Source organism: Osmerus eperlanus, chromosome 9 (genome assembly GCF_963692335.1).
Source record: "Osmerus eperlanus chromosome 9, fOsmEpe2.1, whole genome shotgun sequence".
Lineage (NCBI taxonomy): Eukaryota > Metazoa > Chordata > Actinopteri > Osmeriformes > Osmeridae > Osmerus > Osmerus eperlanus.
Window position 1 is genome coordinate 17,141,163 of NC_085026.1, and position 27,097 is coordinate 17,168,259.

General features: G+C 46.5%; 3 protein-coding genes across 4 annotated transcripts; 1 reads left to right on the top strand and 2 right to left on the bottom strand.

Annotated features, from left to right (window-relative positions):
- Window positions 1-656: 656 nt before the first annotated feature.
- Window positions 657-13,901, bottom strand: LOC134026930 (ectonucleoside triphosphate diphosphohydrolase 5-like). The gene is made up of 14 exons (XM_062469991.1): window positions 13,750-13,901; window positions 8,782-9,700; window positions 8,080-8,159; window positions 7,563-7,706; window positions 6,858-6,933; window positions 6,065-6,100; window positions 5,535-5,623; window positions 5,118-5,197; window positions 4,900-4,961; window positions 4,674-4,775; window positions 3,886-4,029; window positions 3,721-3,777; window positions 2,742-2,857; window positions 657-2,569 (listed from the first exon to the last, which is right to left on the bottom strand). The coding sequence occupies exons 2-14, from the start codon at window positions 9,212-9,214 to the stop codon at window positions 2,486-2,488; spliced, it is 1,503 nt and encodes a 500-aa protein (XP_062325975.1). The 5' UTR covers window positions 9,215-9,700; window positions 13,750-13,901; the 3' UTR covers window positions 657-2,485.
- si:ch211-163l21.10 (basal body-orientation factor 1) lies at window positions 13,409-20,088 on the top strand. 2 transcript variants are annotated; one of them, XM_062469973.1, is made up of 12 exons: window positions 13,409-13,488; window positions 13,581-13,639; window positions 13,823-14,075; window positions 14,173-14,238; window positions 15,923-16,066; window positions 16,169-16,249; window positions 16,451-16,521; window positions 17,147-17,291; window positions 17,930-18,423; window positions 18,640-18,744; window positions 19,553-19,618; window positions 19,819-20,088. In XM_062469973.1, the coding sequence occupies exons 1-12, from the start codon at window positions 13,486-13,488 to the stop codon at window positions 19,916-19,918; spliced, it is 1,587 nt and encodes a 528-aa protein (XP_062325957.1). In that variant the 5' UTR covers window positions 13,409-13,485; the 3' UTR covers window positions 19,919-20,088. The 2 variants fall into 2 exon arrangements, with proteins under 2 accessions (XP_062325957.1, XP_062325958.1); XM_062469974.1 differs by lacking the exon at window positions 13,409-13,488 and having other exon boundaries at window positions 13,503-13,639.
- Window positions 20,034-26,974, bottom strand: aldh6a1 (aldehyde dehydrogenase 6 family, member A1). The gene is made up of 12 exons (XM_062469977.1): window positions 26,827-26,974; window positions 26,307-26,348; window positions 26,120-26,194; window positions 25,360-25,521; window positions 24,968-25,046; window positions 24,357-24,659; window positions 23,665-23,786; window positions 23,102-23,291; window positions 22,389-22,570; window positions 22,057-22,236; window positions 21,194-21,292; window positions 20,034-20,655 (listed from the first exon to the last, which is right to left on the bottom strand). Exons 1-12 carry the CDS (start codon window positions 26,863-26,865, stop codon window positions 20,551-20,553), a joined length of 1,578 nt encoding a protein of 525 aa, XP_062325961.1. The 5' UTR covers window positions 26,866-26,974; the 3' UTR covers window positions 20,034-20,550.
- Between the last annotated feature and the right edge of the window lie 123 nt (window positions 26,975-27,097).

Genomic DNA, 27,097 nt, shown 5'->3' on the forward strand with positions numbered 1-27,097 from the left:
CCTGGCCAACACAGGCAGCAGCATGAAATAAAAACAGACAGAAAACACTAAAGGAGACTAAAACAGTGTTCCCGCGGGATCTTAAAAAGTCTAAAATTCTGAACTTTAAATTTAAGGCCTTAAAACGGACAGATTTTCATCCGAGGTCTTAAATTTCATTTAGTCAGTTTAAAAAAAGGTTTTGCCCTCGTTCATTTCTAGAAACGCTGGCTGCAGAAAGTCATTACAAAGTTGCAAAAAAGTATTGAGTCGTAGTCTACAAAGCGGAGCTCTAGAGTCGGGGGTTCGAATCATGGGGGCGCTTGGGGGGGGGTTTGACCCCCCTAATTAAGACTTACCGTCTATTAGGGGTGGGAATATTTTGGTACCTCACGATTCAGTTCTTGGGGTCACGATTCGATTTTTAATCAAATTGCGATTCAATATATGCTAACATAACATTTTTTTAAATTGTCAATCTATGTGAATCGCTAGAAGACTGAATCGTGATTCATATGTGAATCGATTTTTGTCCATTTGCTATATTGGGCTGTGTGGGCTTCCTACAGTCATTGTAAAGCCACAAGAAAGTCCTGAAAATCCATTGATCGAAAGGATACTTCTCAGTTTTGAAATGACAAGGTTCTGAAAAAGGGACAATGCAACCAAAGTGACACTTTTAGTCTTTTATTCAAACCAACATGTATAATGTATACATGCACTTAATTCACTTACACAAGATTCTCATAACATACTTCCATTTACATTTGTCATTCATAAACCAGAATACCTCATAAGCTTTTTGTTAGCATGTGTCGCAGCAGCATACAATTATAATCAGCCAGTTAAAGCATGTACTGCCTGGAAAGTACTTCAGTAATACAAGTTTACATTGTGTTATATACAGCAGCAGGTATTAAACATGGTGTATTGTAAAAGCGGCTAATGTAAAAGTTGACATGTACAAGTCATCATATACCATCAGATATTTAAATATTTATACAAAAATAGTTTACAAAAAGTAATGAATTGACAGTTTCGAGCATTTTTCTGTCTCGCACCAAGAGCCATATCCCACAAAAAAAGTATGTTAACTGAAATGCGTCTGAATCTGCTCCGAACTGTTTATTATCTGTCGTTGTGGAATCCTTTGGCTGTCTTCTTTGACAAACAGTGAAAACTGCCCTGTTACAGGCTAGGTTATCATCTTGACATTGAGTCTTAGAATAGGGACAATGTTGCTTGAAACAATCTTAACGTTTTCTGCTCCACCGACAATACAAGAGTTTCCCCACGGAAACCCCAGTCACGCCTTATCTTCAAGAGGCCGAACTACACTACTCAAAGCCACATTCCTGCTAAGCCTGGGCTCTTAAACACAGGCAGAACCTCACATTCATACAACAGTTTCCACATATCAAATGCTAAATGAACTGGGAGAAAACGGGAGAGATGGTCTTCTCTGTGCTTTCCCCTCGGTAAATAAACTCATCCTTTAGGACATTGAATATGTACAACCTGGTAGACCACATCAAAGCAACAAACAAACTCATTGCTACAGTATCTGCAATTAAAGTGTTATGTGCAAAGTATGAGGGGAAAGTATTTTGAAATTGGAAAATTTCGTACTTTCTCGTTCATTGAATCTGTTCTGTGGACTGCGAGTCTTCTCGCCTGCTGTACAGTATGATGGGGTGTTTAAATAAACAGCGAATAATGAATGAATAATATTTCCAGTTCACTCAAACTGAATGCTGCGTTCCTGCAACCCCTCTTGTTGAATATTTCACTGTACCGCACAGTGCACACCAGGACCACAGTAAGCACCTCTACAAGTTGCGTTGCATCTAACTGCTGTAAAGCAGCCGAACAAGACAGCACTTCAGTCACCTCCGAGGGAGCCAAAATGTAAACACTTTGCTTTACAAAAATAAAGTCAACTCACTAATTATGGGTTAAACATACAGTAGAATAAGCTGACCTTCCTTATAAAAATATAGTGATTTCTCTGTCAACAAGTGTTGGAGTCTTCGCAAGGGGCTGAGGAGAGGAGCAGGAAGGTGGAGGCAGGACAGGAAGGGGCTCAGAGGGAGGGGCTAGTTAGGGGGGAGAGGAGGGCGAGAGGAGGGCGAGAGGAGGGCGAGAGGAGGGCGAGAGGAGGGCGAGAGGAGGGCGAGAGGAGGGCGAGAGGAGGACGAGAGGAGGGCGAGAGGAGGGCGAGAGGAGGGCGAGAGGAGGGCGAGAGGAGGGCGAGAGGAGGGGGAGAGGAGGGCGAGAGGAGGGCGAGAGGAGGGCGAGAGGAGGGGGAGAGGAGGGCGAGAGGAGGGCGAGAGGAGGGCGAGAGGAGGGCGAGAGGAGGGCGAGAGGAGGGCGAGAGGAGGGCGAGAGGAGGGCGAGAGGAGGGCGAGAGGAGGGCGAGAGGAGGGCGAGAGGAGGGGAGAGAGCCCGCCCCCCACAGTGACAGGCTGTCGTCTGGGTGCCTGCAGGAGCAGGTGTGTGGCTGGTCTTAGTGGATGTTGAGGTTGTGGAAGTGGTCGAACGTGGCCCCCAGAGCCCAGCTGGTCTCCACGTTATTCACCTTCTTGGTGAGCTGTGACCAGATCAGGGAGAGGCATCGCGTCATACCAAGGACCAACACTGACATTCAGCTTCAGAAAAATACATATTTCTATCATATTTATTAATAATGTAATAATGTAGTGACTTGTTGCTAACTTAGCCTGGCCTGTCCCCCCCTGTGTCCCCTGTGACCACTGGCTTACCTGCAGCACAGTGTTGTCCTTGAAGCCAAAGCCCTCCTTCAACAGGCAGGTGATATATGTCATGTCCATGCAGAGGAAAGGGCTGATGGGCCGGTACTTGGTCATCTTGTTGCACACTGAAAGCACAACAAGTCTGGGGCGTGAGACATGAGGGCACCACGGCAACGCAACTTCACACCCCGCTGACAGAGCAGGGGAGTGGGTGAAGCCAGATGCCTCGCACCATCACACTGTGTCATGTGACACGTGTGGTCAAACACATTTCTTTAGCCAGCATGCTACACGAATAAAAGAAGATGTTTTTGTGTTTTGGGATATTTCTTTTTTTTTTTTTAAGTTGGCTTTGCCTAGTAAGCCAAAGTGTGAGAAGGAGTCAAAGTGAGGAGGGCTGATGTTGAGGCTGGAGGTGGGAGGCAGGGCAGGGCTGGGCAGGTTGGGTTAGTGTGTGGCTGCCTGGGTGGTGTGTGGCTGTCAGGTGCCCTCCTCTCTCTGTCAGACTGGTTCCTCTGGACCATGTGTCCTCACAGCGCAAACAGACTTGCATAACACACCACCTCGTTCCTGCAAGCTATCAATCTGGAGCTGCCTTTGTAGTGCGACTCACAATCCGCCCGAAGAGCAGAGATGAATGTTGCAGTCGTGTGCCAAGGTGCTTTTCCCCTCAGCCCAGATTAGAGTAATACATTATGTAAATGTCAGTAAATATATTGTATATATCGCAGGTGTATTACAGTGTATTAAAGAGGCTGGGTAAAGCCAACATGCCAGCTACAGCACATGCCGTGCCAAGACTTTTGGGCACCAACAAGGTGTGCTGTTTGTGTGAGTTAGGACAGCATGTGTTTTGCAGGAAGACTGTGGTGAGGGGAATAATTTTGTTAAACCTGTGCCATTAAGAAACGCAAATAAGCACCCATGTTTTTTTCCGTTCACGCAATGCGCTGCACATTAGTAAAGACAGAAAACGCGGGCCTCTCACCTTCCTTGGCTCTCTTCTTGAAGTCCCTGACCTCGACCACACCCCCTCGATTGCCGTCTGTAAAACACGTTATTTAGAAAACGTTTCCACACAGCAGCAGTTTACATCAGCTCTGACTGCAGGACCCCCAGGAACAGGGGTCCGACTTGCTGTGTGTGAACTCACCGATAAGGCCAGACTCCACAGCCCTGTCGTAGTAGTAGGAGAATGCGTAGAAGATACTGCTGCCCTTCACCTCTAAGGGCTGGTGGAAGTTGCCTTTGATCACCCTCATCACTTCATAGTAGCACAGCTTGTAACCAGCGTAGCCTGCACACAGAACAACACACAGGGATGTCAACCGTTAGCGGATTGACGAGGCGGCCGTAAACCACGGAGATCAATGCACGAGTGTTGTGGACACAGGCCTCTTATAGCTGCAGGGTGGAACGCCCCGAGGAGAACAGGAGATTGGGGTCAGACTGGGGCTGAAGACCAGAGCTCCAGAGAAACACCAAAATGCTTCTTTTTACAGCACCCTGGGGTGGTTCTGCTTGGTTCACTCAGAGAAACCATGTGCTGACAAGAGCAGCACTTAGCTCTGCCCTGTTGGGCTGGCTATTTTTACCACATAATTGTGAGCGGTCAAGATCAAGCCACTCGTTACACAGAAAAATAACAGCTCTGGGACAAACCAGTATCTTTTGGCTACATGACTGTGGTTTGGGAGTGTTGCATTATTTGTGGAGTTAACTGACAGTTTTGCTTTCATTTAAATACATGTGGCGCTGCATTATTATTGTTCAAAAGCCCAAATTCAGAGAAAGAATGACGGAACGTGCGTTGGGCGTCACAGTCCTCGTGGCTTTTGGAAATGTTCTCAAACTCCAAGTGAACTGCAAGTCAGGGTGCTTCTGAGAATGAATGGAGAGGTTGCTAGGGGCGATCGCTTGAACCCTAGAAGGAGCTCTTACCGTCTGGGATCCCACTGACATGGTACGTGGTGCCACCGAAAGTCACGTCCTCTCTGAACTTTTTGGGAAGGCAGGAACTTGTGAAAATCTTCCAGTCTAGACCTGAGAGAGTACAAAAAAAAGATCCATTAAACAGTTTTGCAACACTGAGGATTTTGAGCAGTGAGTTTACTGTGAATCTTAAAGCAACTAGCCAGTCCCAAATGTACAAGAGCGTATCACCCACCATCTGATCCCAGAGCACCAAGAGTTGATAGTCTAGCGGCATAGAGTCCGTTTCCAAGGTAACTAAGAAAAGAAAAGAATAAACAGAATAAATGACAACATCACATGAACTTGACGCAAGTTATACAGAGGAGTGATTACTACAGTGTGAATAATTTGCAGTGTCGTGAATCATTTTCCATCGTTTTTTCGAGAAATAAAGTGTTATGAGTCCCATACCTGTGGGTGTAGAGCTGGTAGGTGCTGTTGAACATGTTAATGTTGGCAATGTAACTGGATGGAGCAGAGACTACTGTTTTCTGTTGGGCAAGATACAGAAGTCAGGTGTTAGTCGAGTGATTACTGACTAACCTATCACTCACTACCTTTGCTGCAAAAAACATAAAAACACTGTCATGTTGGGGCACCCCAGTAGTGTGGTTCACCAGATAAGTGTGTGTGTCATGTAGCCTAAGGCATAATTGCAGCGGTTCGAATCCGCCCCAGGCCCTTAGCTGCATGTCATCCCCGCTCTCTCTCTCCCATTTCCTGTGACTCTGCGCTGTCACTATCACGAATGATAAAGGAGGCAACACCCTCCAAAATATATCTTAAAACTAGAACACTGTGGTGTACTTTTAGCTGTGTCATGTTTACCTTGGATTTGGGGAGGAATGTGATCTGCGTGGACCCCCCTCCCAGGTCCAGGATGCCCACAGTTTTCCTGCTCTTGGCATACAGGTGTCCTAAACCAGACAGGTGGAAACACACACGCACACCACTCAGAACAGCTTCAGTAAACACATTCATCGTCACTATCGCAGATGTTAAACACACACTATACATAAACTAGACTCAAGATTTCTACATTTTCCACCCAGTGGGAGACGAGGACTTCCTGCAGGAGAGCTGAACTCATCTGTGCCAACCGAAAGGAAAATACCTTTTTTTTTTGTTGGATCCTTTTTTTTATCATCTATGTATTATTTTTTTTATCACCTCCATTTGTGCTAACACAGTGTAGGATGGGAGGGAGTATTGCGTCACACTGTGACCAGATGGTAGGCAGTGACTCAGTGTGACACAGTCAGACAGTACACTGGACTCCTTCACTGCAAGGCTTATGTGTAAAGTGGCAACCTCTCAACCATTAACACCACCGTTACAGAAAATGAGCCATAACTTACCTGTCAGGAAGTTAACAGTCACCCAGGCCAGCACTCCTACAGGAGACAGAGACAGAGACATGAGAGAGACAGTCTGGGTAACACTTTGACAAAAAATCACAAAGCAGTTGTAGAAGGTAGATCAGGGGTCAGATGGCTGAGCGGTTAGGGAATCGGGCTATTAATCAGAAGGTTGCCGGTTCGATTCCTGGCCATGAAAAATGACGTGTCCTTGGGCAAGGCACTTCACCCTACTTGCCTCGGGGGGGAATGTCCCTGTACTTACTGTAAGTCGCTCTGGATAAGAGCGTCTGCTAAATGACTAAATGTAAAATGTAGATGGACTCTGGACGGCACCGATCCATTCTGTGTCTACTGTAAGCAGCAAGTCATTGTCTGCTTTTCATTAATCGTCCCAATGTGAGCCACATCTGACGCGCGGGATCCCAACCCAGGTATTAACTATTGTCTCAGATCTATTTTATGGATCTCATAAACATAATGAACAGCACATCTGACGAAACACGAGCTGGTTGAGGGTGTAGTAATGAGCGATGTGGAGGATAACTTAATATTGGGCGTGGGACGCAAATCCAGACACGGTTATTTAATTGTCTCACTGAGGTAGTACCAGACCCCTTGTTAAAAAAAAATAGACATTGTTTGTAGATTCAGTTTCTCTCTAACCCACTCAGAACACCTGCTCAACCCCAGACAATCCTTCTGCCCTCAGCTAATCAGAGCAATGCCCTCAGCAGAAAACCACAGACAGATGTTTGTAACCCACTGGAAGCGCTGTCTGGTGAACACTTACCTTCATTGGCTCCATTCATTATGGACACGCTGTTGTTTGGTACGAAGAATGGAGAAGAGTCAAAGACATCTCGAACCTGAGAAAACAGTTCACAGATGCAGTTCACCACCTGTTTAATACATCCTAACCATGAGCGTAGTAGCAGAGCAAGCTCAGTGGTTCTTGGGTATCCCTCATTCTACCCATGCCCAGTAATGGAGATGGATCTGTCTGGCAGTGGCGGAACGCTGAACCACAATGGTCGGCGTGGCAACGCCACACATTGAATAATTCACATGACATATTTCCGCCTTTCCAGACAACCTCAGAACAGCTGTTTTTTTGTGCTTTTTTTTTTTTACCCAGAGATCAAGATTGTAGACTTTCCCTCCTTTTTTATATATATATATATATATTTACATTTATTCATTTAGCAGACACTTTTATCCAAAGTGACTTCCAAGAGAGAGCTTTACAAAGTGCATAGGTCACTGATAATAACAACAAGATAGCCCCAAAAACATTGCGGGTAGCCAAAACATGAAGCACATATTGTGAACAACCAAAATAAGTGCCAAAGTATATAATTATATATATTATATAATATATACATTTTTTTCTTTCCCAAGGACACTCGTAAGCACTTAGCTGTTGCTCGACCCCGGCCGTGGCGGGGGGGGCAGCAAGTTCTGCCTGACAGCCTGACGGGGACAAAACGTGCCTCACCTCATCCAGCAGCGCGTTGGCCTTCTCCACGGGCAGGAGGCGGAGCCCGGCCGTGGCCTTCAGAACCACAGGAGTCTGTTTCCACTCCTCCTCTGGCACTGTCTTCTTGGCGATCTTCAGCAGCTGTCTGATGGTGTCGCCACCCTGAATGGAAGAACCGGGGATTTTAACCAACACCGTCCAATAACTGTGCGACCCTCCAGACTACAGACGACGCAGAATGGGCTATTTGAAAGCTGAACCGAACCGCATTCGTGTATTAAATCGATGGACGTTTTATCATCCACATGTGTTTTCCACATCTTTTGGTTTTTAACTTGAGAACTTCAGAACATAGGAAACGCTCACATCAGCAGTGGCAGTAGTGGCATCAGCAAAAGCCGTTCGTGTAATTACATGGTTTAACGTACATATATTATGAAAATTACTGTGTTTTACAGACTGTGGATAATGTTGGACAAACCCCCTAATTGTTAGCCTTAATCATGAATAATGAGATAATAACAGACACACATACCTCCTCGGGCTTGTCTTTGTAAGCAGACAGACCTGGCTTCACTGCATGATACATTTCACTGTCAAGAACAGGCAACTCAACTGAAAGGAAAGAGTGAGTGTTAAAGACATCTTGCAATAGAAACAGCAATCAGTGTACAATTTAACGCTAAGCTATGTCTGCTCTACTTTGCCAAAAATGTCTCCCTCAGCAATAGATCAGCAGAGTTTTACAACGGCTGGCAAACTGAAATACACCACAGTGCTGCATGCCATTTGAACTCTGCGTTAGAGAGTTCATATGAGTCACACGGATGATGAAAGGTTTTGCTCAGCTACTTTTGGATCCCGTCTTGCCAAAAGCTTTTCCCCCACACTGACGACACATGTTTGTTTTTACACCACAGGGCGAATGACCCAACACCAGACAGACACTGTAGGAGGCAGCAGTGGCAGCACTGCCTCCTCAGACTGGAGCTAAGGGACTGCAGGACACAGGCAGGCAGGGAGAGCATGACAGAGAGAAATGAGAGGACTGAGTTGGGGTTAGAGAGAGGGGGGGGGGGGTGAAAGAGAGAGAGACCACTCACCTAGATCCTTCTGGATAAACTTGAAGGAGAGGATGCAGACAGAGAACAATTTGAGGTCAGGGAAGGGTTAGAGAGAGGGGGGAGATGCAAGAAAGAAAGTGAGAGAGAGACAGAGAGAGACAGTGACCGCTCACCTGGATCCTTCTGGATAAACTTGTAGATGTGTATCCTGGTGCCGGTGCTACCGGCATCAAACATGATCCCATAGAAGACCCGGCTCATGTTGACAGGCCGGAACAGCTCTGGGGAGAACCCCTCCGGGGAGGCCTGGGGGGGGTTTGCTGGGGCCGGCTGGGGGATCTCTGGAGCCGGGTAGAAGATCTCAGGTACAGGGTAGGTGATCTCTGGAGCAGAGTGGGTGATTTCAGGATACGGGTAGATGACTTCAGGAACAGGATGAGAGACGCCGGGGTCTGAGTGGGCGACTTCGGGCAGGAGGTTTTCCGTGTTGGCTGAGTGTTCGCGGTGGTGGACGCGGTGGTGACGGTAGTAGGTCGCCTCGGCTTGGAAGTCTCCGGCCAGAAGCCACAGGGACATCACGGTCAGGAGCAGCATGTGCAGAGCCATCGTTTCGACACCCGGAGGAGAGGTTGGTGAGACTAGTGCCCCTTTTTAAAAAACAAAAACAAAACGTTTTTACAGATGTCTTGGTGGAAAACGGTGCACTTTCAGAAGCTTCTTGAGGAGAGCGATAGCAGAGTGAGCAGAGAGAGACAGCAGAGAGCCGGCTGAGGTGACGGGATGTGAGGCAGCAAGAGGCAGAGACAGACAGAGTGGATGGCGATGCTCTCTTCGGACAGTCTGCTCCTCTGTTTACAGTATATAAACACATAAGGGCTTGGCATGAGGCCACACCAGCTGAAGCCATCGACCAATCCTAAAGCGTTCCATCTCAGTTCCATCACGGGTCCCCCCCCTTCTGACAGAGTTGGATCCTAAATACCTGTTTACCAGCAGCAGGGTTTTTTTTTTCAAGAAGCTTAATCTGGTAACAGTTTTTTTTTCTTCTTTTGCTTCTTCATCTTCGGTGGGTAAACTGGAGGCAAACGTCCCCTAAAATAGAAAGAAAAAGGACTTCAAACTGAAGGGCTCACAGAAACTTAGAGCAATGGCCTTAAAATACATTTTATATGTGTATTTAATTACGATTTACAGGCCAACTTGCCTTACAATTATTTCCCTGTACAAGATTCTTGACTTTTGCAACGGAATATAATCTAAATGATGTGCCTTTTTCCTCAATTAGCAGTGATGTAATAAACTCGCTACTTGTGAAAATACAGTTTATTCATTTGAAGCTCAAGTTCCTTGTGCAGAAACAAACTAATTAGTATTGTGAATCAAAACCTCAAAAGTTAATAATTGTATAATAACTGCTCAGAATTGCTTATTTCTCAAGGCCCCTATAAAAAAGACAATTTACAAGACAACCAATCAACAAGGGCTGCGGTCAGAATATGAAAAGGCATTGTAATAATTAAAATGATAATTGTGAAATTCAGACAGAGATATGAGTCTGAGAAAAAAGCCAAATTAATTGCATTACTACCTGGCACTCCAGTTAGACAGCTGGACTAGTGAGTTGCAGTTCTGATTATGCACAGTAACCCTCAAAAATCCTCCTCAAATCATACCGCCATCATGATGTGTCAGAATTACCACATTAGAAATTCTGCAGCGGCCCTTTAACCAACCTTTCTTTCAAAAATGCGCAGATGCAACTTGCTCTCTCCCATTGGCATAAATGCATCAAGAATGTAGCCTAAGTAATCATCTCACTCCCACTCATTCTGTGCTTACCACAGGTTTTCCAAGGGAAAAAATATTTAAAGGCATGTTTCACCGGAGAAGGCATGAAAAGCATGAGTAGCTGTTTCTAAGATTTAGGTGGGTGGTTGGCAAAACCTTAGCCTGGGTCTATCGGGAGCACAACATTTAAAAGTTGTGATTTCTCGGAGGGAAAGGCAGGGGGAGTCTGTAAGGAGGTTTGGATTATTTCTGAGGACTACAGATTCTCTACGCGGATCTGTTGTCTCATATGAACCAGCTGTGCCATGGCTCCTAAGGAAGAGCTGAGGTATCGAACTGCTGAGGTGTGTGTCATGCAGCTAGGAAGGAGAGAGGCAGGGGTGAGTGGAGGTCTGGACCAGAGGAGCGAGGGTGGAGGTCTGGACCAGAGAAGCGAGGGTGGAGGGACCAGAGGAGCGAGGGTGGAGGGACCAGAGGAGCGAGGGTGGAAGTCTGGACCAGAGGAGCGAGGGTGGAGGGACCAGAGGAGCGAGGGTGGAGGGACAAGGGGAGCGAGGGCGGAGGTACCAGAGGAAGTCAGGGTGGAGGTCTGGACCAGAGGTGCGAGGGTGGAGGTCTGGACCAGAGGAGCGAGGGTGGAGGGACCAGAGGAGCGAGGGTGGAGGGACCAGAGGAGCGAGGGTAGAGGTATGGACCAGAGGTCAGGGTGGAGGGACCAGAGGAGCCCAGGGTGGAGGGACCAGAGGAGGTCAGGGTGGAGGTCTGGACCAGAGGTGCGAGGGTGGAGGTCTGGACAGAGGAGCGAGGGTGGAGGGACCAGAGGAGCGAGGGTGGAGGTACCAGAGGAGCGAGGGCAGAGGTACCAGAGGAGGTCAGGGTGGAGGTCTGCACCAGAGGTCAGGGTGGAGGGACCAGAGGAGCCCAGGGTGGAGGTACCAGAGGAGCGAGGGTGGAGGGACCAGAGGAGCCCAGGGTGGAGGGACCAGAGGAGGGAGGGCGGAGGGACCAGAGGAGCCCAGGGTGGGGCTTGGCACCAACAGTCACCCATCATGCCATTCCATCCCGGGACACTCCACTGTGCAGAGCACTGTTCCAACGCTGTAATTTAGACTAAAAATATTGCACTTTCTTTCCTCCATTTTTTTTCCCTCCAAATACTGTGGCTCTTTCTGTTTTCTTCAATCCTGCGGTAACCATTACAGTCCTTTACCCCTATCAAAGCATGCATGTGCAAAGACCTCTCATTGACTTATGTCAGTTTAAATAGATTTTGGCTTGATGCTTACTACTTGCTCACGCTTACACAGTAGCATGTTATTACTCACGGCAATTACTCATGCCTTGCGAAAGCCACCATGTCTTGTCCACAGTGCGTGCCTGTGTTGTCAGTTATCAGGTTATGTGTTGCAAGAGTCCTGCACTGTCAAAGACATGTAGCCTACTTTGCAATCAAGTTCAGACACATAGGTACTGTAACTGAGAAAATGGTGTATCTGGATCAATTGCTTCGGCAGGACTGGTAAGACAGTCTTTACAGTGGTGTGTTTACACCACAAGTCAGGGCACACAGCGTATCATATCTCCGCAATTACAGCAGTCTCAAAGGTGAGTCACGATTTGACAAGTCCAAAACAACAGAAGTGAAATGACTGTTTTGGGCTAAGTTGGCATGTCTTCATTTAGACATGAAAATTATTGTTTGACAATAACTCCCGGTGGAATGAATGAACCTAAACAGAAAGTAACTACAAGATTGTTACGAACTTGTTGTGCGTGCTTGGAGAATGTATGAATGTATTTCCTATGTTTAAAGTAGGGTTAGGACTTTAGGGGAAAACAAGTGCGAGATTAGAAACAATGTCGAAACAATGCTGTATTGCACGGTGTGACACAGCAACTCTAGTGCGAAATACAAATCTTATGTTGAGTAATGTTGATTTCTGTGTACATGTTGGTGTTTTGTCTTAACTTAAAAGCTGTAAAATATAAGAGGTGAAGAACCAAGCTTTGTGATCTTTGCCACGCAATCATTAATATGCTGCAATTTTAGCCTCAGGAATGTTGTGTTTGTGGGTGTCCTACCCCAAAAACTCTATTGAAGAGCTTTAAACCTTGTCATTACAATTCCAATGATAATGACAGCTTCGTGAAGTTCAGGGTTATTTCAGTTTTCTCTGCTTCTTGTCATAGCAATTATCTTTAAATTTAGTCACCAAACTGTGCATGTTGCCAGAGCAGAAACACTATATTCTTTGGTTTACAGTAGCTACACCCCTTTAGTGATATCTACTGATTTGTTCTTTGTTTCATAAAGAATGTTCTCTGAGAATGTTAGCTCTACAGCGTTTTAGCCTCTTCAGAAATATTTGTTCGCAAACAAAAGGAGGGTACAAAGCATGCCTGCGATTCTGAGTTTAAATTATGACCTTCTCAAGTTTAAAACTGTTTATTTCACTTGGATTACTTTCTCAGAATGTGCAGAGTCAACTGCCATTTGTTTGACTTATGTGGCATCTCCACAATTTACGTAATTTACCAAAATATGAAGTGGGTGGCTGTTCAGAAACGCAGTTCTTAGGACACTAAACCAGGGTTCGAGTTAAGGGAGGGGGGCGGTTGGGACGGTTTGACCCCCCTAATTAAGACTTGCAAACATGCTGCAAACATCGTATGTGTGGTAGAAATGATAGACCCCTTTCTCAGAAGAGAGAAGAAAGTTGACCCTCCCAATTGTCATTGTATAACTCGCACTCTGCACTAAACAATGCGTTTGTGAAAATGGGGTCTATCATTTCTACCACACCAGACCCAATTCAAGGTGTACAAATATGATGTTTGCAGCATGTTCGTCGCCAAGGATGAAGGCTAACTGTATAGCAGAAGCAATGCACTGCGACCATAAGGTTATTGTGCATTAAAGGTGTCCAACGGTCTGAATTTAAATTAATGCTGAAGATGCATCATGTGTATTTATTTTTTAGCGAACTTTGACATCATCCTTACTTTCTTTACTCTACATGCACACCTGTAGAGTAAAGGGTTACATCCAGATCTAGTGACGGTGTCTAGTTGCATGTGGAAGGATCGCTATGGTAACACGTTTGTAAACAAAGTGTTCCTCCAAGTTTCTATAATAGTGTTGGTTGCAATCTAGCTAACTAAACTTCTTTAAATGTATCTGTAGTTTACTTTATCCGGGAAAATGCCAAAGAAGAAAGGTAAAAAAGGAAAGAAGGGCAAAGGGTGAGAAATATACTTGTCTCTGCTTCTGGCATTTTGTCTACGTCCTAACCAGTCCAGTGCAGTGTCTAGCTGGTTAATAACGTAATAATGTTGCTAGGCTAGCTACTTACCTACGTATAGTGGTTTTCCAGTACAAGTAACATTATCTTCTTTTTAACTTTTGTTTTCATATTTGATGTCTAGGAAAGGAAAGAAGGAAGGAAAACAGGAGTCTAAAGCGGATAAAGAGTCAGATATTGAAAAAGCAAAGGCCAACGCCGCTCTTTGGGAGGCAAGGTTGGATGTCACCGAATACTCGCGTGTAGAGTACCGCGAGGCCGCCCGCAAGTTGGCATGCGCCAACGAGGAGCTAACAAACCAGCAGTATCGCGCTGAGAAGGACTCCGTTGATATAATTGCCTTTTTGAAGAGGAAAGATGCGGAGAAGGAGGAAAAGGTTAACAATTCACCACTGCTTAATGCATAACTTTTCAGGGGAAGTTCTCAAGCAGTAATTTCAAACAATAGCTAAGAATAAATTGTGTCTTTTACAGATTACCAGTCTTGAGCAGCAACTCAAGACGCAAAAAGCGAAAGCTTTTGAAGAGCAAGAAAAACTGGTAAGAGTTGACCTGCTTCCCTATTTTCCGTCACCAAACACGGCATATGTTAACAAAAACACTGAGTGACGGACTGAATGATGAAGTTCAGAAGTGACTTGTTAACGTTCAACGTCAAGCATAGTGTCTAATGAATTACGTCCATCATTGCATGATGTCAAGGGTGCTTTTGTGTTTTGAAGAAAAAGAAAAAAGCTTGACAAAAATGTGCTGCGCTGGTGTCTGAACATCAGCGTTCTTTCTAATTATCCACACACTATTTGTAGTAAAAGGAAAACAAACAAAGCAGACGTAAAACATGAAAAAGCAACCCTTCCATTTTCACATATATAGTCTAACATTATGTTAATCTGTTTTGGTAATTATGCAGGGAAAACGCATAATTAAAACGTGGATTGTCTGGACTGGAACGCTTTGCTAGATATAAATTATCTAACCTTCACATCCTACAGATAAGACCGTAAATTACGAGGGTGTGTTAAGCTTTCTTTTAGGGTTCAATTTCAACATGTTCAACCGTAAAGAGCAGACGGTGTTTCATAGATTTGAGAGTTATGACTAATAGTATTTGACTGTCATCGCGATGGCCCAACAATAAGAAAGTGTGCAGAGATTTGCAGCCTTCTCATACAGCTGTTTTCCATCATCCATCCCTACTTCTTGCTAGTAAAAACAGGACGAGCTTGTGAGAAATAAAATCTTGGTCAGGACCAATTTAAGACATCCCCATTTTAGACATGCATGGAACTGTCACATAGATATATAGCCACGCTAATTCAAAAACGTACAGTATATTGTTGTGGTTGACCCCTAAAGATGGTATTCCGAGACAGGCCCCTCAACCTCTTTTTCTCATTGTGAAGTGATAAAATGGTTCGTCTTGAAAACGGACTTAGCTAATGGAAACCATTGCATCAAAAGCAGTCTGTGAATGGCCTGGGTTTTGTCTTGCATGTTTCACCACTTAATGAATGAATGATAAACTCTGTTGGCCAAACAATTACATCATGAAGAGTTTTCCAATTGCCCATTTGTGCAAAAGTTCTATGTTCACTGCAATTAAAACACTCAGAAAAGAGAAATGCCACAACAAACCCAACTTAAAACCAAACTGAAGATGTTACGAAAACCTCTGTGTGAAAGTGATTAGTTATGAGCAGGGGCACTCTACAGTGTACTGGACATGGACTAGTTTTCCCTAATTAGTAACATTGGAGTTATCCAAACCATAACAAGTAGGGCAACCATATAATCACAATGGTAATAACCTCTCCTGTAGTTGTCATAAATATCATTGTGGGTGCATGTATTTCTGGCTTCTCATGACTTTGGTTGCCATCACATTTTTGCTCTGACAGGAGTGTCCATTTCAGGCGTTGAGTTGGACTGGCCTGCTCTCAGATGGGGTTGGGCTGTAAAGGCTGGAGTCCATGTGAACTTTTAGGTTTTCTTCTCCGCTATTATAAGTGGTTGTTCTCTCCCTTCCTGGAAGCAATGGTCACTTCTCAAAACACCAGCAGATGTTCTATTCCTGAATCTGTAGCTGCCCATGCAAAAAACGTGCACCGTGCACACAGCCAAACCTACCACGCTAACAAAGCATTCGTATTTATCCGATTGCTGTTTAGATGTATGGAGAAATGCCCGTCCTTGTGTAACCTCACAGCTGATGGTTGTGTTTCAGGTCGCAAAGTACACAGTGCAGGTAAACGAGCTTGAGGACAGATTCAGAATGAGATCCGGCGAGTTTAAGATGATCCAGGGGGAGCTGAAGACCATCAAGGAGTTCAAGAAGAAGAAAGCCCACATGGAGCATGAGCTCAGCAGCGTGAGGATGGGAAGGTGGACGGAGAGAAATCTAACATCGGCCCTCTGTACCGAGGGCCAGCGTTCAGTTACAGTGTTCTTGACAATCCGTCTTTTTTTCTAGATTAAAGAAAACATGTACATTGCTGACAAGGAGCACAAGGAAAACCTGGCTAGAATGGAACTCAAGTTCTTCAGCGAAAAGGTAAGACGTGTAGTCACGTGGACAGTGAATTCGGAAAAGGACTAAAAATACTGTATTTTAGAGACAAAAATATATACTTTTTCCAAAAAATACATATACCTAAAATTAAAGAGAGAAAAAAGTATTTTTTCAGTATTTTTAAGTGAAAGGGTTTTTTCTCTGGGCAGAAAGAGCAGTGAGTCCTGTTTGCTCCTCCAACAGGTCCGCCTTGAGAAGGAGGCCGAACAGAGGATCGCTAGGCTGGCTGAGAGGGCCCACAATGACGCCATTGTGTGAGTGTGTCCTCTTCTGCAGGCCTGTTTCACCCCTCAAACTGCACCTCTAGGGAGGGAGGCGAGAAAATAAATGATGTGTATAAATAGAAAACAAAGTTAGGTTGTTACCGTGACCATGCTACTCTCTGTTCCTCGTCACGCAAGCCAACGGTTACATCCTCAGCAGTTCCACGGTGCCTTGCAGGGAAGGGTAGAGCGTGTGGGGGGAACCTCTGTGTGTATATACAGCTGAAGCCATACAAGGACAAAAAGAAGTACACATTTGAATTCATTGGGTTTGCTTATGTTACGGTCCATAACAAGTGATGGTTTTCGCTGAAAAGCGATGACTTTTCAGATACTGAATATACTGAAATTTTAAGTAAACTGGCACATGGGCCGAGTTTAACTGAATTTGATGACTAAGAGAGTGACTAAAAAGGAAATTAAAACCACATAATTCTTGCTGTAAACCACCAGATCCCTACCAAGCCACAATCCAAGCCAATACATCACTTTTACAGTGCCTAAATTACTTCACCCTGATAGGTGGCCGCAAAGGATGTCCGAATTACACCTCAGAGAGACAATCTGGCACACGGCAAGACAGATTATGACTTCTTTCTCTTCCACAAACCAACAGGCAGCTGGACGACACGTCACGGTCCGTGTTCAAGGAGAACGTCCGTCTCAACGAGGCCCTCGGCTATCACATCAAGGAGGTGGAGGACCTGAGGAGGATGACCGTGTCGCTGGCGGAGGAAAACGCGTCCCTGGCACTGCACAAGGTACACTGGCACGGTCAGAGCAAACAGAGCTGTGGGCGTTTTCATGACCTGGCCTTCCCTGCAGAAGCACAGAACAACCTCTGATGAATCCCAATCATTTTTCAATCCTTCAAGTTATGAAACCCGTGTCAGATCTCTGGTGGGCATATTTCAGGTGGTATTTCCCCTGTTCTGTTTGCATGTGCTGACCCTGTGTGTTTAGCTGCTGGCCCAACTTTCCCCTCCCCTCCGCAGAGCTCGCCAGTCTCTTGGCAGTTGGTGGTTGTGGTTAGTTTCCACGGCTTCTTGGTTCCAAGTCAGTGGCTTCCCCCCTTGGTGTTTTCCGGCACCGTTTCTCTAAAGTCAAACAAATACTGGCGACCATAATCTCCCCAGCGGTATTCGATAAAGCGAGGGAAGAATCAAGTCACCGAGGCTCAATGTTCTTTCTCCGGCAGTTCGTAACCTCGATAAACACTCGATGAAACAAAATCTCAGGAGCATCAAGGTGCTGCTGGAACGTTCCCTTTCAACACCTTCGTGTGCCTAATCATCCAGTCATCAATCATTTGATTGACAGCGTTCAGTAGCATCTTGACAGTTTAATGCCCACCATCTCAACCTCCTCAATTTGTTTTCCCATTTCTGTCGGCCCTCAGGAGAGCAGCGATCTCATGATGAAGGAGAATGTGGCCCAGCTCAAGGCCCAGAGGGAGGAGATAGCCAGGCTGAAAGGGAAAGTGAGCTCCCTGGAGCAGGCCATGGGTCTCATGGCTGGAGAGTTTGAGAGAGACAAGGGGACGATACAGCTCCACGCTCAGGTCAGCACCCAGGCCAGCCAGGTGGAGCTGGACAAGCTGCAGAAGCTGCTAGCCATGCGCGAGAAGGAGATCGCCCGCGTCAAGCGGCTGGCGCGCGGCATCGTGGAGCAGCGCTCCGAGCTGGAGAGCTTCTTCCTGGAGGCTCTGAGCCAGGTGAAACAGCAGATCCAGACCAGCAGGCTGCAGTACAGACAGGAGGCCCTGGAGGGCTACCGCAGGAAGATGGGCGAGGCTAGGACGGGCAGGCAGGAGTACCCTCGCATCCGCACCTTCCACAGGAACCCCCACAGCACCAACAGTGTCTACGCGGACCTGGAGGAGGCTGAGAAGTGGTGAGGGCCGCGCTCGTGCTGCTCCGTCTGACGCACGTCCCGCGGCTCGTCGCTTCGGTTACAGTACAGCTTCGACACTCGCCTAAACACAAACATTGCACACAGTTCACAAGTCGTTGTAGGTTATTGCAAGTTGATGAGAGCACCTCTAAATATGGTGTCGACTGTTTGACTGTCTGGTAGTGGCTGTAGTTTTCCTCTGCCATTGTGTTTCAGGACGAACCTACAGGCCGACAAGGTTGACATCTCGGAACTTACGTGGGAGCAGAAGGAGAAGGTGCTGAGAATGCTTTTTGCAAAGATGAACGGACAGAAAACAAGGTAACCCTCGTCTGAGGTGGCTCTGTAGCCTGCATGTAAACACACACGGCTGCTAGCTCCCCCCTTTCCCATCCCTGTGCCCTGATGCATTGTGGGTTTCAATTATATCATCTATCTGAAAGCATTAAACATGGGAAGAAAGAAAGGCTATAAAGATTGCGAGCACAAAACGCAGTGACAGCATCGCAAGCGGGAGCTGTGCTGCAGTCTGGGAGAGACCGAAACATGTGACGACTCCCTCAGCTTAATGTCTTAAACAGCTCTCTTCTCAGCAGAAGAGGACACCATAAAAAATCAGTTTGGTTGAAACCAATTCTCTTTTCCGTCCAGCTGCTTAAAAAGAATGAAGAAAGAGTCTGGGCACAATAGTAAAAATAGGGCCGGCCCCAGATTCGTGTGCTTGGAAACAAACATCTGGCCACGCCGGTTTGACTTCAGCCTCCTGGCCCCACTTCATGTGCTCCACTGGTTTATTTAGTTCTTTGAACCCCTGTGGTCTCAGAGCAACTGGGAACATGATTTCCAGGCAGAGTTCAGGGGCGGGGCCTGGTAGAGGGGGTATGGAAGGGCACCGGAGATATACATTCATGTCAACATTGGTCTGGCACACGATAAGAGTATATAGACTTGCTGCAGCATACAGTGTTGGATGACTGGGCACCATCGAATTACAGCATGCCATGCATGACGGCCCGAGGATGCTTCTTACACAGAGCCAGCTGACAAGAGCACACCCGGGATATTAAAACAAGCCCTCTCAAGATGATGTACGGCGCCACAGTCTGAAACTCTGCATTATTCTCTACAGGAAGCCCAGCCAGCCTTTGGCTTTGTCTGCCTCGTCACACAGGGACCAGAGCGACAGCGACGCAGGGTAAGGCACCCAAAGAATGCTTGAGGATGCTACGGTCACCGTTTCTCCGCATAATTACAAAGTCGTCTGTAGATTTATCGGTCCCCGCTAACGCATGTTAAGATGACAAAACATGGAAGTTTTGAGAAGGACGCGATCCCATGTGTGATTTAAATCAGATGTTGGTGTTTTTCCGTGACATAATGAGGGTTGTCTTGCAGAATTACAGAGGAGCAATCCCATGTGACCTTCCTCACCCAGACGCCTGAGATCAACCTGCCCCCCCATCCCAGCATGCTGCCCGACATCCAGACCACATGACCTCTGGCCTGCTCCGCAGGGCAGCAGGCCCTGTCTGGAACACAGACTAATCCTGCTGAAACGATACCACATCATGAATTATGTTTCCCATTGAGTGAAAGTGTGGAGTCAAGTCTTTTTAGCATGTGACAAACAGGCTATTTCCAAACCTAAGAAGCAATCAATAGTCATGGATTGGTGTGGTTGACTAATTATTGATATGAACGAAACATGAAATGCTGAAAACATAATAGTATCCAAATATTCAGCTGAGATCAGAGCATATCTTTGGTCTTCATGATCATGCATCCAATATGGGCCAGTATGTTGAAGCTGCATAGTAATAACTACTGTACTAAGCTGTTTTTACAAGCACAGGCATTCAACGAGATTATTTAAGTTGGAGGGAGGAAGGGTGCCTAATATATACACATAATTAGTACAAATCTGAAAAAAAAAACTAGCCATTTACAAGTGCAAAACAAATTTTACATTGTGTTCCGAAATGGAATCTCAATTATATTTGAAAAAATAAATCACATATTTTTAGGTACATTTACTAAACATTATGGCTTGTGTTTGGTGGGCTGCCATGCCCCAGGACTGCTTAACAGGAAGTGACCACATTTCAACAACATTAAACTCAAGGACATCTAGCGTCCCATTGTTGGCATGGTAACTGCAGCTTTTTTTACAGTGGCGTCGTCAGCCTTCCACTGTGATGTCACCGTCTTGATCTGAGTGTAGAACTGGATACCCTGTGGAGGCCAAAATACATTAAACTGGTTGTGTTACTGGTCAATACAACTGTCTCACATCATGAGAGACCGTAACCATTGTCAGTCTAGCATCATGAGAGACCGTAACCATTGTCAGTCTAGCATCATGAGAGACCGTAACCATTGTCGGTCTAGCATCATGAGAGACCGTAACCATTGTCAGTCTAGCATCATGAGAGACCGTAACCATTGTCGGTCTAGCATCATGAGAGACCGTAACCATTGTCAGTCTAGCCTCATGAGAGACCGTAACCATTGTCAGTCTAGCATCATGAGAGACCGTAACCATTGTCAGTTTAGCATCATGAGAGACCGTAACCATTGTCAGTCTAGCATCATGAGAGACCGTAACCATTGTCAGTCTAGCATCATGAGAGACCGTAACCATTGTCAGTCTAGCATCATGAGAGACAAACTTATTTGTAGGGCTGGCATGGTGAAAGTAACTGTTGTCACTGTCTCGAGAGAGCTTTCAACTGTCGTTCGTATGGCTGCCTTGGTGGTCTCTGTTACTTACTTGTTTGCCATAAAAGTTAGTGTCTCCTCTGAAGGAACCCCTTGAGCCAGTGAAGGAGAACATGGGCAGAGGAACCGGGATGGGGACATTAACTCCAATCTGCAAAACACAAACATACATAAACCAATGCATACATACGTAAACCAATACATGACTAATTACTGAAAACCAAACCCTAAAGCCGTTGCATGTGTTCCCAGTTCAAAAGGAGGGATGGAGAAACTACACAAAATGTTTATTTTCTGTGGGACTGCTAACTGGGCACGGTCCTTGTAGAATGTTTAAAGACTGCTGAACAATTTTGGACACGGGACTTGAGCCTTTTGGCAGAGGAAGGCGAAAATAAAAAAAGGCGTTTCAGCGAGGTTTGGAAGCAAGCACATGGCTGGCTCAGCATCCCCTGACATGTGAACAGCAAACACGGCATAGCTGCACCCCGCAAGCAAACAAACAGGGCGAAGGCACACCATATTTACGCTTAAACATTTAAGGTCAATAGGAATCCCTTTTCAGTGTAATTTAAAATGTCCCCTCTAATTCAATTCAAGGAAAATGCCTCTATGTTCCTGTGTTTTGATTTTAAAAAAGGCACATATTTGCTGTAGCTATTTGCAGGTGAGCAGGGGGTGAGATGTTGGAGGAGAGGGTGGCTGAAGTGTTAGTTTTAGCACAGATGTAAACAAGGCTAAACTTGACATTGAAAATAATTGTTTTAGAGTTTTTACGTTTTAGAACAGAGGTGTGATGCGCTCCTTGTTTAAGGTGCTGTATGGACTTGTCAGCAGTGTGTGAATGTGTGTGAGTACACTCCCTGGACAGAGGGGCGCGCACACACACACGTGAACACGCGCGCACACACTCACCTGGCCCACGTCCACCTCGTGCGTGTATTTACGTGCGGTAGCTCCGTTTGTGGTGAAGATGGCCGTGCCGTTGCCATAAGGGTTGTTGTTGACTAAGCTGATGGCTTCGTCCAAACTGTCTGCCTCCAGAACGACCAGCACAGGCCCGAAGATCTCCTCTGTGTAACACTTCATCTGGGGCTGGAGGACAGGGCAGGCAGGGGGGGGGGGGGGGGGCACACAGATTCACATTCATCCTAAACAATTCATACCATTTGGGTGGATTTTTTTTTTTTTTTAAAGCTGTCAGGTTTTGTTTTCAGACACACACACACACTGGGAAAAACACTTACCGTGACCTGGCCGATGATGGTGGGCCCAACAAAGTTTCCGTTCTCGTAACCTTTGACCTTGACGTTCCTGCCGTCCAGGAGCAGCGTGGCGCCCTCGTCCACCCCGCTCTGAATCAGGCTGCAGACTCTCTCCCTGGCCTGGGGCGAGATCAGAGGCCCCACATCTGCCCCGGGCTGGTCCCCTGAGAGCCCCCACAAACAACCAGTAGTGAGCTCACACACACGGGAAACCTTCACACACACAAAACCTATACACACACACAGGAAACCTCACACACACACAAAGGAAACCTATACACACAAAGGAAACCTATACACACACTCTCTCTCTCTTACGGCTCCAGCCGCAGGCATACCCAGGCCTGGCTGAGGGGCACCCGAGCCACTCCCTCCAAGATGGCTGTTAGGGGTTTCCTGTGTAGCCGCACAATTAGAGTGCATCTCACTGCAAGCACGGAGAATCATTCATTTCCCTCCATCCACACAAACAATCCCTTCTGAAAAAGATTCCCTTTGGGCCTCGGGCCCGCAAAAGCCAGCCGCAAATTTGCAGCATGACTTGACTCAACAAGCCCTCTCTCTCTCTCTCGTCCGCGGCCTCGTGTGAAGTCGTGTTTGGGGTGAGAAGAGAGGTTGGGGCGGTGTGGGTGGCCTCAGAAGGCCCTGGATGGGGGTGAGGGGGGAGAGCGGGGCGGGGCAGGAGGGTGGGGTACCTGCGTTCACTCGCAGGGCCTTGGCTCGCTCCACCAGCTCGGGCAGCCAGCTGCGGGCTTCGCCCACCAGGATGGCAGTGGAAAGGGCCATGCAGCGCTGCCCTGCCGCCCCGAACGCCGCACCCACCAGCTGGTTCAGAGTGTTCTCCTTGTTGGCGTCAGGCATCACCACACCATGGTTCTTTGCTCCCTGCAGTGCATGAGAGGACGGGGGGGGAATGTTTAGAATTCAAAACCTCAATCTGGGCATTACTGGTGAAAGTGATCAACTGGTAAGCAGGGTCATGTAGCACCACAACCTATGGTTGTGTTTTGTTCAATCAAATATAACTAAAGTTATCATACATGACTCATTTCTAAATATAAAGTGCCCAAATTCTGCCACCAAGTCCCCTATATGAGCAGGCAGTTAAGAGGGGCACAGGGAATCCAACAAATGTCTTAGCCATTGCTGCCACCTTGTGGTCACACGTTAGAACTGCACGGGTGCTGAAAGGAGGTTCCCTCACGGCTGGAGGCCAGACTCACCATGTTACAGTGCACCCTCACTGGAGGCCACTCACCATGTTAGACTGCACCCTCTTCCCATGTTTGGAGCCCCTCTCGTAGATGTACTCTCCCGCCTGGTTGGAGCCCACAAAGCTGATGGCTTTAATCGCCGGATGATCACAGATGAAGTTGACAGCTGGGGAGGAGGAAACACAGTTGAGCACAGTTGAGCCAGAAAACATTTTAACACCAAACCCCCGACAATGTCAGTGAATGCAGCAGCCAGCTGCCGTGGAGATGCAGGTAAACACACTAGAGTGCTAATACAGCAATTGAATCAGAAAACAGCACAAATACATAACAATCCAACAACCATCTGGAAGCACGATGCAGGTGAATCCGCTAGAGCAGTTGTCCTCAACCCTGGTCCTCAGGGACCCCCTGTCCTGCATGTGTTTTAGATGTTTCCCGGGGTCCAACACACCTGATTTAAATGCATGACATCTAAAACATGCAGCCCAGAGAGGAGAGCAACATGGGGGCTCGCCCGCTCCCGGTGCCAGGCTCCTAGCCCGCTCCCGGTGCCAGGCTCCTAGCCCGCTCCCGGTGCCAGGCTCCAAGCCCGCTCCCGGTGCCAGGCTCCTAGCCCGCTCCCGGTGCCAGGTTCCTAGCCCGCTCCCGGTGCCAGGCTCCTAGCCCTCCTGCCAGGCTCCAAGCCCGCTCCCGGTGCCAGGCTCCAAGCCCGCTCCTGGTGCCAGGCTCTTACCATCGTGCTGGCCATGGATGATGTTGAGGGAGCCGTCTGGGATGCCCGCGTCCTGCAGCAGCTTGACCAGCAGCATGGTGCATCCTGGGACGCGCTCGGAGGGCTTCAGCAGGTAGGTGTTGCCACACACCATGCCCATGGGGAACATCCACAGAGGAATCATGGCAGGGAAGTTGAAGGGGGCGATGCCGGCACAGACCCCGATAGGCAGGCGGTAGGTGAAGGTGTCCATGTCCTTGGTGATGGAGGGCAGGGTCTCTCCCAGCATCAGGGAGGTGATGCTGCAGGTGTGCTCCACCACCTCTGGACAAGGGAAGAAGGATGACGGTCAGAAACCAGACAGAGTCCATGCGTGAGGTTAGACACTGTAAGGCTTTACTGCCTTGTGGAATCGCTGGGAAACTGAGACAAGGGGGTGTCAGACTGGGCAGCAGTCATTTATGAGGACTGTTAGTAACTTGAGGGATTCCTGACCTTGTTCTTTTCACTGGTGACCGACACTCTACAATGCTATAGAGTACTGATTAACCTTAAGAAAGCAAGTATAAGTGATCATATTTTGCCCTTTGGAAAGGCAGGTGCACGTGAGTGAGAAAGAGAGAGCAACTTACGCAACCCTCTGAACACATCCCCTTCAGCGTCGGCCAGGGTCTTGCCCTGTTCCAGAGTAATCAGCTTGGCAAGTTCTTTCTGAAACATGAAACACACACCATATCTGATTTAAAATCAGTTTCATAACAACAACGTTAACCTCAACTTCCGATCTTTTTTTGAATGGCTAGTGTAAAGTGAAAAGTACATGCTGCATGTACAGATTTCATTATGCCTTTTTTAAAGCATGTCCTGTGCCAAAACAACTGACTGAATGTTTTCAGAAGTCTTCAACAATAGACAATTCGCAACAGCTCGAAACAGCTCACATCTTAAGTGTCTGATAAGGACTCTACCTTTGCTTCTTGCGGTGAAGCACTGTAGTAGGTTTGTGGCCCGTTCAAAGACTTACAATGTTATCCTTGATAAGCTGCTGATAGCGCAGGAAGATCTGCTGTCGGGTTAGGATGGAAACCTCAGACCAGGAGTGGTAGCCCCGGGAGCAGGAGTCCACCGCCGCCAGCATCTCCTGCTGGGTGGCCTTCGGGACACGAGCTATCACCTCGTTTGTGGCCTGGGGGGCACAGAACATTGAGGAATGTGCCAGATGGTCATTTACATACACATGCCATTGCATTCATTTAGCAGATGTTTTTCCATCCAAATTGACATGCAAAGAGTGCATTTAGACAGTCCAGTGGATGGTCAAGGATCAGAAGTGCATGGTACTGAGGTGTTTGGGTGGTCAGAGTCAAGGAATAGTCAGTATTTACGAAACATCGCAAGTAACCTCAGTTATGTCAAACTGTTGTGAAGGGTATTTGAAGAAGTATGTTACTACGGGCATACTGATACTGGCTCCGTTTGACAGATTATTATTAATTAAATTCATGTTTTGTTCGCACATTCCTATAGTAAATACTTAACACTGAGAACTGGAAACGCTTGTACTGAAACTAGATACTATGACATGATAAAGCGTGAGTAACTGTTTAACCTGCTAAGTAGACTTTGTTGCTTGGCCTTAAAGTGCAGCACACATATGCAGCTCCATTTTGAGGATTCAATGCTTCCCATGGGTCCTTGCTTTACTCACCTGGCAGTTAAATGTACATAAACTACATCTAGGAGCGATATCAAGGTATTTCAGACAGTCATGCTGTGCTACTTACAGGATTGTGAATATCCAGCCATTCTGAAGACTTAGATTCAACAAACTTCCCGTCTATGAACAGCTTGGTGGTGGGCTGAGGAAATCAGACAGATGTTATACGACAGCATGTGTCATAAAAATTGTAACAGTTTAATTTGTCTGAAACTGATTCGTAAATAAGCAACAGTGAGTCTCCATTGACTCACCACTGATGTGGAGTAACACATGCGCCCAAGCTGAAGAGGTATCTGTGAAGAGCAAGTCACCGTTTACACAAACTAGACAGCAGTCACACTTAGAAGGTTTGGTCTTTTTGCAAAGACTATGTCTTTGATCTAAGATTAATATCTAACTAGAGCTCGAGAATGTCATGAGTGTGAAGTGGTGGTACGTGTTGCATGTCAGAGGTAAAGCAAATTAGGAAAAAGTATTAAGAATGCTATAGAAGTGATATAACTGTAATGTTGGCCTACAGGTGTAGAATGAATAGCAGTGTATTAAAGTCTGCAGCTGCATCAAAACCTAAAAAAAACTGTTGATATAAAAAGTGATTGGATGCAATTAGATTTCAGTTGCAGGGAACACTATGATACAAGGCCATGTCAAAGGTGTCGAAAACCCAGCCGCATAACTATTTTACTTTGTAAACATTGGGAAGTGTAAAAAGCATTTACTGTTGACATTGGGATAAGGTGATTACAACAGGCGTTTAGAACGTAATCTTACCCTCTTCTTCAACAAGGATCTCATTACAGTCGTTGCCATGACGGAAATGTTATATTTATTGCTTGATTAATCCTTTAAAAAACTGTCCTACACCCCAACGGGGAGCCTTGGCCAAAGAGACAGCCTGAACTCTCAGATAGACGGATTTAAAAGTAGGAGGAACTTGAAATGGAGAGGTGGCTACCTATTTGCTCATTTATAGGGACGATCATAAATACTGAGCTCTTATTGGCGTTTTCATGGAAGAAAAAAACTGAATTCTATTATTTCA

Excerpts from the sequence above, each read along its gene's own strand:
- LOC134026930 (XM_062469991.1), bottom strand. The coding sequence starts at position 9,214 with ATGGCTCTGCACATGCTGCTCCTGACCGTGATGTCCCTGTGGCTTCTG. Across the intron at positions 5,624-6,064 it reads GACTGTTAACTTCCTGACAG|GACACCTGTATGCCAAGAGC; the intron begins GTAAGTTATGGC and ends TGTCTGGTTTAG. Across the intron at positions 5,198-5,534 it reads CATTCCTCCCCAAATCCAAG|AAAACAGTAGTCTCTGCTCC; the intron begins GTAAACATGACA and ends CTTGCCCAACAG.
- aldh6a1 (XM_062469977.1), bottom strand. The coding sequence starts at position 26,865 with ATGGCAACGACTGTAATGAGATCCTTGTTGAAGAAGAGG. Across the intron at positions 25,047-25,359 it reads AGCTTATCAAGGATAACATT|AAAGAACTTGCCAAGCTGAT; the intron begins GTAAGTCTTTGA and ends TTCATGTTTCAG. Across the intron at positions 21,293-22,056 it reads ACGAGGTGGACGTGGGCCAG|ATTGGAGTTAATGTCCCCAT; the intron begins GTGAGTGTGTGC and ends TGTGTTTTGCAG.
- si:ch211-163l21.10 (XM_062469973.1), top strand. Across the intron at positions 18,424-18,639 it reads CTGGAGGAGGCTGAGAAGTG|GACGAACCTACAGGCCGACA; the intron begins GTGAGGGCCGCG and ends ATTGTGTTTCAG. Across the intron at positions 19,619-19,818 it reads CAGAGCGACAGCGACGCAGG|AATTACAGAGGAGCAATCCC; the intron begins GTAAGGCACCCA and ends GTTGTCTTGCAG.